Source organism: Hibiscus syriacus, unplaced genomic scaffold, assembly GCF_006381635.1.
Source record: "Hibiscus syriacus cultivar Baekdansim isolate YM2019G1 unplaced genomic scaffold, ASM638163v2 tig00111402_pilon, whole genome shotgun sequence".
Taxonomy (NCBI): Eukaryota; Viridiplantae; Streptophyta; class Magnoliopsida; order Malvales; family Malvaceae; genus Hibiscus; species Hibiscus syriacus.
The window spans coordinates 6,039,905-6,052,728 of NW_024063082.1; the positions used below are offsets into that span (position 1 = coordinate 6,039,905).

General features: G+C 32.8%; 1 protein-coding gene across 1 annotated transcript; it reads right to left on the reverse strand.

The window, feature by feature from the left end:
* Positions 1-2,340: 2,340 nt before the first annotated feature.
* On the reverse strand, positions 2,341-3,262 carry LOC120162075. The gene is made up of 3 exons (XM_039172254.1): positions 3,122-3,262; positions 2,676-2,900; positions 2,341-2,575 (listed from the first exon to the last, which is right to left on the reverse strand). Exons 1-3 carry the CDS (start codon positions 3,233-3,235, stop codon positions 2,573-2,575), a joined length of 342 nt encoding a protein of 113 aa, XP_039028185.1. The 5' UTR covers positions 3,236-3,262; the 3' UTR covers positions 2,341-2,572.
* Positions 3,263-12,824: the final 9,562 nt, after the last annotated feature.

Sequence of the window (12,824 nt, forward strand, 5' to 3'; positions counted from 1 at the left end):
ATACGAAAATTAATACCTAAATTATATCCTTTTTAATTTAAAATTTTAAATAATTTTTTTCAAAATAAATGTTTAACATTTCGATGTTTTTTTAGGTGTTTGATCCGTCACGACCGTTAAAATGAATCGTTATATGACACATGTCAGATTTATAAAATTTTAATTTTAAGATAAAAAAACTTAAAATTATAATTTATTTTAAGAAAACTCAAGTTCTTTCTTAAATTTAAAGAACTCAAAACTCTAAAAATTCTAACTCCAAATCTCTTTACCCACACCGACCTTCCCCTAATCGTCATCTTTTATCGTCGATCACTTCATCTAACCAAATGCCAACGCTTTGTGAGAGTAATCATCGCTAAAATCGTTGTCCTTTGTTGGAATCGTCTAATCGGAGTCGTCGTCCTACAATTGTCCAATTTTCGTTGCAATCGGCTTAAAGTATGGGGGTTCAGCTAACAAGTGTTTGGTCGATCACTCGCCGACAGAATTTTGGCCGATTGACAGGCGTCGATGACGATTGACAGTGAAAAAGGAATTAAAGTTATGGTTTGTTAGGATTTTGGTCGATCATTCTTTCTTGTTTATTTTTGTGGGGATGATATAGTAGTAGTTTTATACCCTGTGAGTTCGCTTAAACATCAATGTAAATATCATGATTAATTCCAAAAATCTTAAGAATAATAAACATCTTTTATTCATTAAAATTGTTAATTTTGCGATTTGCGAGGACCAACAAGATACAAACAAAACATGTTACCCCTCCGCCCAAAAGATACATGCTATTTCTCCTTCTTTTTCGTTTTTAAATTATTATATAGTTCATAGTTGTAGATTATAATCTTAATATGTATTAATTTGCTAGCATATAGGTTACGTTAATGCAATAAAGTATATACAACTTTAATTTCATGACACTTTAATAATTATGATATATGTAACATAATTGGTTATTTAATTTTATATCATACTTTATGATAATATTATATATTATACATGTATATTCATAATTATAAATTTTAATCCAACAAAATAATATAGGTGTTGATTCAGAGGTCCTGAAATCGACATGTGCATCAGGACAAACCCAGCTACCATTCTCAGCACTCCCCGGCAAAGTCGAATTAAAACTATTCATTTACAAGGGAAACAAACAAATAAATAGAGAATAGAAAGAAATGGATTGTCAAGCAAAAGATGAACCTTGGTGAACAAGACATAGTGATCGTGGGCGGAGGCATTTGCGGCTTGGCCACCGCCCTTGCTCTTCACTCCGCCTCCTCGATGATCCCCCACCTCTTTTATTTTTCCTTCAGTTATAGAACCGGCACCTTTCAATCATCTTCATTCCGGTCAATTTAAGTGTGGCTGTTATATTTTGCAGGAAAGGGATGAAGAGCATGGTGTTAGAGAGATCGGAACCGCTCCGAGCTGTGGGCGTCGGAATCATTATGCAACCGAACGGGTGGCGGTCACTTGATCAGTTGGGTATTGCCCCAAGCTTCGACTTACCTTACACGCATTAATGCTTCTCAAAACAGCATAGGCAAATGTCTGCTCCACCAATTACTAATACTGAAGAACGCTGATTTGTTCAATTGTCAACATAATTCAGAAACTTGATTGTCCATAATTTTCTTTATAAATCAAATGTCGTTATATATATTCATTTACGAGACTATTTATATCCGTTGAAGATGCAAGTTCCGTGAATCAGAATTACCTCTTGGGTAAGTCTATGCATTAAAAAGCAAGAAATGTTTCAAAGCAGTTCCGACGTACATTTGTCTTCACAAATCTGAGGACAATTTTGAATAATCTGTCTCAATTTCCATTCTATATATGAACATTACTTAACTATTTAAATATTTTTTATATAAATATTATCATTCACCCACATAATAGAGTATATATATCAAAATATTTAATGTTATATATACTCAGAAAGTCTATTTAAGGTTTTTTTTTTAAAGAGAATGGTAATCTTAAGACGGAATTTCAGTACAAGTCCATCGAAGCTCGGGGAAAAATGTAATTCTTCAAACATGTGATCTCTAAAAGCAATTTCTTTTATTATTGATGTCATTTAATGAATTCGAGTATATTAATATTAGTAAAATAAAAATGTCATACATAGACGGAATTGTAACCCTAATAAAAGATGGGTATATTCTTGTTTAGCAGTGTAGCAATATGCCATTAATTGGTTATTTGATGGAAGATTGTTAAATATAATATAAAAACTTAAATAAACTTCAAACAAAGAAGAGGATATCCATATATCGTTTCCATTCACCTAGACATCGAATAAGGTTTTTTTGAGAAGAGCATCCATCCAACAAAGCCAACAAATACTTATTTGTCTTAAGAAAACATACTTGATAGTTGATATAATAAAACAACACCAGAAAGATGGATGCTACAGATTGTTTTCGCACCAAAAATGCAATAGTTTTTATATATTTGTAGTGCTTACTGCTTAATATAAACGATTGGAACCTTCACCATCTCGTCCCATTTGATACTGCTGACCAAGTTTGATCTATCCACTTTTTTCATCCTTTTCTTTCCTTCAACCAAAAAAAAAAAAAAAAACTCTATGTTAATTTGATTTCGAAACAAAAAAGTATTTGATACATGCATATATTTCAATATAAATATTGTTTAAATAAGTACGAACGAATGTGTTTAGTCTTTGAAGAACTGCCAACATTGAAGATTTTAGGATCCTCAGAATTGGTTTCCTCCACAATTGAAGCTTTTACGACACCAGAGTTTTCAAGATTCTCAGAACTGGTTTCCTCCCCAGTTGAAGCTTTTGTGACGTCAGAGTTTTTGGGATTTTCAGAATTGATTTCTACCCCAGTCGAAGCTTCGGCTTCGTCTTTCAATGGTTGTGCCTGCAAAAGCTCAAATAACAATAGATGAAGAAACTTTCAACTCACATAACCATAATGTTTCTTTGTATCTGGGAACTAAGGTAGAAAAGAATCAAAATTATAGAGGCCAAGGGCCTTACTTATACCCAAATTCTATCTCTGCATCACAAACAAATACCTCATTTATCTTATTCTTTCATACACACAGAAATTAAAAAAAAATACTAAAAATGCACACTTACTGGTAGAGGTCCAAGAAAGCTAGTTAGATCTTCATTCGGCTTCGGCTTCTTAGTGCGACTAGGTCGAACGCCAGACGTTTCATACCTTCTGACCTCGACGATCGACAGGCACATGAAGTTCAATTCTTTATGATAATAGAACTGTTAATCAAGGAGAGCCAAAATTATTGTCAATTGCATATAAAATTATAAGAGTTGTAAATAGGGATTCGGGTCGGGTCGGTTTTTTGGTCCACCCGACCCGACCTGAGAACAAGGAACCTCCACTCGAGACCCGATCCGACCCGACCAAAACAATGTCTCACCCGACCCGACCCGAATATATGACTTAGAAACCCGACCCGACCCGGAATAATAAAAAAATTATTTTTATTCAATAAAAATAGTGACTTCATTGAAAAAAATTATATATAGAGGGGTATTATTGTAATTATTCCTAAATATATAAGATAAAATTATATATTTTTCTCGGATCGGGTATTTTTCACCCTAAATCCAAATCCGACCCCAATATCACACTTAAAAAAATCCGATCCGAACCCAAATTTTAAAAAAAATCCGATCAGATCGAGTCAGGTTCGGGTTGAGTGGCCATCCCTGGTTGTAAAAGTCATTTAAAGATGAGAATTACCTTATCAATCCTCCCATTTGGACGTTCCCTCTCTTCAATATTCCAATTTTCTAGGAAATCAGGTAGTGGCTTTGACTGATATACACAACATTAATTCAAAGATAACCATGAAATAATTATCATAAAAATACATTAAAAGATTGCAGCTAATAAGTCTACTCAAATGATAAACACACTTATCTCTTACCCTCCGGTTTCTTCTCCTGGGAGTATTGGCTTGAGTTGGAGGTGGAGGAATGATGGAATTTGGGATTGCATTAATTACACAAGTAGTTGTTTCTATGGCTCCTGCCAATTTTAAACCATTCACTAAATATCTGTCAATAATCACAACAAAAGCTTTGTTCTACTTTATTAAAAAAAATAAAATATTTGATTTATGTGTCCAATATCTATCCTTTCCACCAACAACCAGTTGGTCTAGTAAGATGAGGCACTAGGTCCCTTAAACAAGGTCATGGGTTCAAATTCTGGGGTTTGTGAATGGAGCAAACTGAGTTGGAAGGGTCACCATCGCCTCTGTAGTATTCGATTTAGATTAGTTAGTTAATAGATCAGATACTAGTGATTAATTCAAAAAAAAATTATATCCTGTCTCAGAATTGCCCCTAGGTGATACACAATTTAGATAATGATTTTTGTAAAGACTGTTTGTGTCTCGATAGAACCTTTTCTTCTACCATTACTTTCTATTTGTTATTCTCTTTATTACTATTAAAAAACTAATAAATCTTAACAAATCAGATGACCACAACAAATATAATTTTATTAATATAAATAAAATTAGTCAAAGGTTAATAGGTTATCAATCAATATTTGAATAAAACATGAAAATAAACTCGAAACATCGAATAACACCTCGAGAAACAGATTAAAAAAATAATATTAAAATACCATGAACACACGATCTTAGCACACTGATCTTAAAATATCATCATTAATAACAAATCGACAAACAAATCAAACCAATTCAACTGCAACCAATCAATACCTGACAAAAATATACTAGTAAAATACCATGAACGCACGACCATAACACACTGACCTATAAATAACATTACTAACAGTAAATCGGAAATCAGATCAATCATGATCAACTGCTGCCTATAAATAACCCCTAGCAGTAACAATCAACTTGAACATTTCTCTTCTCCCACGCGATCAATCACTGTTTCTTTGAAAATATTAATGCCAACTTGCATGAGCCGTGTTACAATATCACACATGAACAAATACTGTACTAGTCATATCCATAGAAGCTCTTTTCAGACAGCCTTAATTACTGCTAATTTTCATCATGTTGTTAATTTGCAAGTAAATTTGGAGCCGTGCACATTTAGCAAACGAAGCTGAACAATCGTGGAGTTTATCATCCTCACCTAAGTCAGTCCACCTATTATGTCTTTCGTTTAGGAATAAGTGGGTTATCTGAACACAGCCACCTTTATATATTTTAACCTAACAATTTCGGCCATCACATCATGTTTGTTGCCTTCAACACTAAAACCAAGTACATAAAAAAGTAGCATGATATATTATAAATATTCACAAATAAATTTAAACGTAAACTTAAAATCTCGACTCGTCTCAAAAGAATTTTAAATTAAATTTAAGTTATAAAATACGACTTGTTAACTCGAATAATTTAAAATTTTTTACTCACTCAACTCGACAAGATCGAACGCTTACCCTCATGACTGAGAATAAGACTAAGCAAAGGAAAAGGTTGAGAGTTAGAATCACGGTTTTTAGAACCGGACCGGTTAACGAACCGGCCATGCTACCGGTTCATTGGTTCAACCGGACGACGTCATAATTATTTAAAAAATTAAATAAAATACCAAAATATTTAATAAAAATAATTTTTTATATCACAAGTCATATTCAAGCAAGTCATAACATATATAAGTTAAAAACCATAAAATCAAGTAAAACAAAATGATTCAAATTAACTATAACATAATATTTAAGGTAAAACATATTAAATAATAAATATAATTATATAACTATAATTAAAAAATAAATTTGGGGCTAAAAAAATCATAATAAAATGATATTGTTTGGTTTAATTTTTTTTAAAAACAATCTCACATGGCTAAGAAACATAGAAGAGCATCCCAAAAGTTTAAAGAGTAAAAATATGAAAACAAAACAATTCCACATGGCTAAAAAACATAGAAGAGCATCCCAACTAACTTCTATAAATAATAGAGGTAATTTGTCATTCAAAATCATGGAGCCTTTTGGTGAGCATTGAGTGAACTATTCTTTCACTTCAATTAAGCTTGAATTTTAGGCTTCAATCGAGCTTCTATTTTTTTTTTTAGTTCAAGCCTTTTCGAGTTCAAGTTTAAATATTATATTTCGAGTTCGAGTTGAATTTGATAATTTTTAGTTTGTGAGTTTGAGTCGAGTTGAGCTTACTTTTAAAGTTTTCAAGTTCGAGTAGAGCTCAGCAATACTCGAGTTTGACTTGGCTCGTTTAACAAACGACATCGTTTGGTTTAATTTTTTTTAAAAAAAAAACAAAATTGGCGGTTTTTTCCGGTTTTTAGCCGGTCCAGTTCGAACGATTCAACGGTTCCGGTCGGTTCACTAGTAACGGTTCAACCGGTGTAGATTGAACCGAACTAGACAACGATTCCCGATTGAACCGACCGGTCCGGTTTTCAAAACAGTGGTTAGAATGTTGAATAGAAGAAAGGGAAAGGTTTAATATTAATGTTTTTTTTTATCAATTGAGTGAAAAAAGAATTTGGAAGATAGAATATTAAAATGTAAAAAGAAATCATGTTTGAAATGTTTCAATTTATAGATTTCAAGAATAAAAGTTACAAAGCATGAGATTATGTAGGAGTAATGAGAAGATTTTGTTTATTATGGAATACATTAATGTATTTATTGATGGATAGTTGTTAATGTTAATGGTGAATTCTCGTTCATCGGATTAAATAGGAGTAATGAGAAGAATATTTTCACTCTTTACAAAAAAAAAAATACTTTTCTTGTCACGTCGTACATTTAGTAGAAGGAACTTAAGAGAAAGGAAGAAAATGAAATGAAATTTTAACTTAATTCTTCCTCCAAATCTAGTCCTTCCAAATAGGAGAGAAAAATAATAATTCAACTCTTTTTTACTTAACAAAATTATGATTATAAATAAGAAGGTAATGATCGTATATAATTTGGTCAAATCTCTTTTGGACTCGAATTTTAGAATTAAAGAGAAAGTGATTTTGAGGGAATCAAAATGTGCATGAGAGTTTACAAAGAAGCTTGATTTTAGTATTGATAGTGACGACCGAGAAGTGGTTCTCGAACTTGTCAAACTGAATAAATTGTAGAAGTAGGAATCGTTGTCTCGTTTGCGACGTCAGTGGTTACGTTGGAGATAAAGTGGTGTCGTGGTCATTGCATGATTCAATGACATTGAAAGAGTTGCCTTCATATAACAAATATGTGAATGTTGATTCAAGTTTTGTCAATCCCAATATTTTGGGATCGTCAAGGATGAAGCTATGCTTAGTTCCGGAGGGCACTGCCCCCTAATTTTTTTATCACAAAAAATATAGAGAGATAAATACTTTTTAGACCTTCAAATTTTGATGTATTGTGATTTTTGCCCCTCCAATTTTTTATTATAAATTATATTTTTCTCTCTCTCTTGAACTAGTATCTTGACTCTGTAGGATCATGTTGTGATGATTGTGTGTTTGATGTTGCATCGGGCCTTGCTTTTCAAGGTTGGCCTACGTTTTTGTTGACTCATAAGAAATTGATATATATTTTATTTTATAGTATTCATATGGTAAACTATTCTTGTTTAAGTAGTCTTACACAGTGTATCGTGCGTATGGTTAGGTTTATCTAGATGTTTTTGTTATGTGAGGTGTTTGATTGTTTATGGAGTTTAAGCCTAATGTTGTAGTTTCCTTGCATATTTTCTTAATATATAAATGATTTTTTATGTCGTGGCCTGACCCAACATCTAAAGTTGGGTCATGACATAATTACTCTAATTCTCACTCTTCTTCCTAAAAATTGAAGTGTAATTGGTTTGTTTCGATTTTACTCAAATCAATAAAACATATCAATTATAATATCTAATAAAATATACCTTATTTGGAAGTTTAACACATATATTTTTCTTATTTCTATTATATAATATTTGGAAGGTAAAAATGGGTATCTAATGCAGTTAATTCAAATTTTAAACTTTATGATTTGTTTTTAATTATTAAATTTGATGTGAATACAAGGTAGTATATATTTAGATATTCTTAATTATTTGATAATAAACATTCGTATACTTAAGGCTTAATATAAAAATAAGGATTGAAATGATAAATCACCATCCCTGGGAAATAGTGTTTAGCTGCTAGACAGATTCCTTCTTCAAATCACTCATAGCCGAGGTAAATTAATTAGAAAATGGATTGTGAGAATTGAGGGGGGAAAGGAGAATTGACCAATTAATTTAATTTATATATGAAAATAAAATAAATATTTTAATTAAAATTTTCTGTAATTATTTTTATTCAATTTATGTAAGTCGAGTTTTATTAATTATTACTTATCTTATTATTGAGATATTAAAAAATATGAGTTGTCCAAAAAAAATCATAAAATCTAAAACGTAAATTTTATTTTTTAAGAAAAGAAGGGTAGATTTAATGACTCTCTATCTTATTTGGAAGTCTAATACATATTTTTCTCATTTCTATTATATTATATTTGGAAGGTAAATGCAGGTATCAGTTAATTCAAATTTTAAATTTTATGTTCTGTTTTAATTATTAAATCTGAGGTGAATACAAGAAAATACATGTTCAACTCCTCTCTGTAACCCTCCCTCAGACCGATGCGGATAGCCCGATCCGATCTAGAGTGTCACATTAGGGCCACCGGAGCGACCCACTGTAAAAATAGCGAAAAAATTAAAACTTTAATTAAAACATGTAACTTATAAAATCATTTATCAGTATTCAGAAGTAAAATAGATTTTTCAGACTCGTATATAAAAACAAAATACAATCTACATGCCCCCTAATCACATGTACCATACTCTGCAAACAACGGCAGCAGAGCTCCCTTACTGAATTCGATATATGCACTGGTACAATTCTTTTAACCTGCAATGGTGAGTAATAGTGTGAGCTTCGGAAAGCTCAGTAATACAGAACTACCAGATGATGCTACATGACATGCAGATAAATGGGAAGCCATAATTTCCTTATTGAATCAAACGTATACCAATTGCGGAATAATCTGGGTTTCCATTAGTAGTTCATCGAGTAGAAGCCACGAATCTCAGTTCATAAGAAACCTTTCATACTATCACGATTTCATGAGGTTGAATAGGATGTCTAGTGTGCTCCTTCAGTACGTTAAAATCATAATAGGTACACTAATCAAATGATAGTTCAGTAAAATCTCATAAACCATATTGTAGTGGAGCTTTTTAAACTCGTATTTTAAAACCATCTTACAAAGATTTAACCTAAGAGAACATCTTAGGGCCTGAGAGCCTAACCAAGAAAGTTCGGGGCCACAGGGCCTACCTAAGAACACATCTTAGGGCCGCAAGGCCTACCCGAGAATGATCTCAGGGCCGCAGAGCCTACCTAAGAGTCACATTAGGTCCATAAAAAATTTTCCAGCTTGATCAAAGTTATACTTTACAAATATGTATATCCAAGATACAATTTATACCGTGATACAAATCCATAAGCCATCACCATTAAGTCGGTACATCCATAAAACAGTAACCATAAATTTCAGTGTACCTCATATTAAAACAATAAAACAATTTATTAAAATATAAGGAACACACTAGAGAAATCCCAATATTTATCAGAGGCATTTTGTAGTCATCAGTATGGATAACAGAAAACTTATGCAATTTGATCATATTCCAGTAACATGGTCCTATTGAAGAAAATCAGTTACTAATCAATCTAAACAGACATTTAAGGTTAATACTTTAGAATCCCACTATGGTTTCATGTGCATCCAGAATAACCGGAGTGATTTGAGTCGAAAAATAAGAAATGAATATTCAGGGAAATTACCATCCATGACAATCGATCGGATTATCGAACAACTTGAGCTGAACAACTTTCAGAACTGATGCTTGTCGATTGGTCAATTCATTTCCCTTCCTGGTATTCACTTTATAATACCAACAATTCTTGTCCATAAATCATCTTCATAATCATCGCTAAATATACCTTAAGGAATCGAACAGGCATCCTTATAATCTTTATTTTCTTTTCACATTACAACAATATCAAGAATTGATGACGTCTTTGATTCTTAGTTCATAACCATAGGGACCGTACATACAAGTTTATTGTATTTCCAGACTCATCCAATTATACTTACTAAATTCTCCATCATTAAGGTTCCTTGGTTCATTTAGCAATTAATGTTATCCCGGTTACTTCAGAGTTTTCCAGAGTAATTCAGATATTTTTGAGTTTCGAATACACGTTGTACTTCCGTTCAGTTCACTTTGGTCATATACTAAAATCATTTTGGTATTCGTGATTGATTTATCTCACGAATATCCACCTCTTAATATCGAATGTGCTCTAGCGTTGAGCTGAGCTGAGTACTTCCATAATTATTATCAATCCAAACTTGAGGAGACGAACTATCATTCAAGTGGTATATATTCCATTCAAGTACTAATATAGCACTAGCATTGTTTGACCGGCTTAAATTGTGTTTCATAACATTAAAGAGCAGTACAACATCCATGTTTATTTGAATTTCTTAATTAATCCAAGACATTTACTTAGTATAGACCGTAAGGGCATTTTGGTCATTTTGATGCTCAATGTTTTTCCATTCATTTCAAAGCTTGAGGATATCTACTCATTCCTGAACTTGGTGATATTCTTGAGTCATTTCCATTGCAAAGGTATTTTGGTTATTTTACAGATTCCACGTATTTTAATCAGTTCTTTCCATCCGATTTATTATTTAATTCAGACTTATCATCTATTCCATTCTATACGAACAATTTTGACAAAAGAGCACCCTCGATAATTTATTCTTCAAATATTTACTCATAACTCGAAGATTTCGAGTTAAATACATTCTCAGATGTTACTAACGGATTATCCGAAATTTTCCATACAAAAATAGAATCTCAACAAGTAATCAGTAATTTATTGAGTTAAAAATGAATCCTCAAAGTACTTTCTCATTCAGGGTCAACTCGGACTATTTTTACCACTCAAGGGTATTTTCGTAATTTCTTAACCATATAATGCCGGTATTAACTCTTAACAAAAATAACTATAATTTAGAGATCCTATGGTTAATCGCTTTCCCTAACATTCTTTGATCTTGAAATGATTTCTTAACAGACTTCTAGTATCTTGTATAAACCCTCTTGGTTTTAAAAACCGGTTATCCCAAATTCCCAAGTAAAACTAACATTTCTTATGCACATCAGTAGTTTTATCATATCAATATGCCTTTTCAGATTTATAAATCAACTTCCAAGGACAATTCTTCTCATTTTTCCAACATAACGGTAATTTCGTAATTTTAACCAATCGAAGTATTTCCATACCTTATCAAATGAGATAAATTATAAAATTTCATATCCAATGTTGATTCCTATATCGCTTAATCTCATAACTTGTAATTGAATTCAAACTGTCATTCAATTTCTTATATTAGTCATTTGATCCATATTCAGTTATCGAATTTGTACTGTATTCGAATCGAGTGTAGAACTTCATTAATTACACATATGAGATCAAACATTTTTATTGATGCATTTACCAATACCAACATGTTCCATAAAGCATGAAAAGATAGTAATGTATTACCTCGATTTTCCGTGCCATACTGGTCAACCATTTAAATTCCATTCAAACGCCCTCGATCTTTGATTCAACTTCCAATATTTTCCTCTCGATCCAGGCCATCAAAATTACTAACTCGTATCCAAATAATTTTCCTCGCCATAAAGATAGCTTATTATAATTGAAATAATAATTTGGAAACCCAATTAATATAATAGAATACTTGTGGGGCTACTTCAATAATTAATCATTAAAATTAGGGTGCGAACCAAATTAATTTGCAATACTGAGCTATAAAATAAAACTAAAGGAAACTATGAGACAAGACCAAGTTCTTACCAAGCCTTGAGGACTCATGATGATTTTCCACTTATTTTAATAACCAACCACGTGATTTTCCTTTTTGGGAATCATAACTCCATTTTTCAAATAATTGATGTGTGAAGCATTGTCACTTAACCCACATGGAATGTCCCTTGCATGCACCACTCTTAATTATTAAATCTAGTTGTATCATGTGGCAATGAACCAAAGACCAAAGCTATGGTCAACGACAGCCGCGAGTGCCATGAAGATGACAACATCCTCTATGCATGTTACATGTCGCATGGCCAGTTGCACCGACGGTTTGCTGCTCTCACTTTCCCCGTGGACTCTTCAGCTCATTACAAAGCCGCTCGGGTTCAGGGTTAATGCTTGAGCTTTCCCCAAAGCAACCAGCTCTCTGGCCTTAAAGCGTCGGGACGAGAATCATCCAAGCTCCCGGGTTGGACTTGGCAACCCTATCGCAACCTGTTGATGGTACAAAGGGCATAGTTATGAAGGCCGCCGCAACAGCCGAGCCAGACAGATCGTGTATCTTCATCTTCCATCATTTCCTTCCTCATAAGAGCAGTACCAGAACCGATTTGCCTCACCAAAGAAAGATCAAACTTGTTAACAAGAGTCTGTTAGCCATGGCAAGCATGATCGGAGGCACAACCCATAAATGAGTTACTCTATACTTCTCTATATTCCTCAAATACATCCCAAAGTCAAACCTGGACATTGACACCAACAAATTCCCCTTCTGCAGCTGCCCGTAAGCTATAACTGCCAGCCCAAACACATGGAACATTGACAATACACACAAGTAAACCCGATGCATATTCCCCGCAAGTTTTTGATTCATGATTACCAGCAAAGCCGCTGTAATGAAATTCCATTGTGTTAAAACAACACCCTTACCGACCCCTGTCGTGCCTGAAGA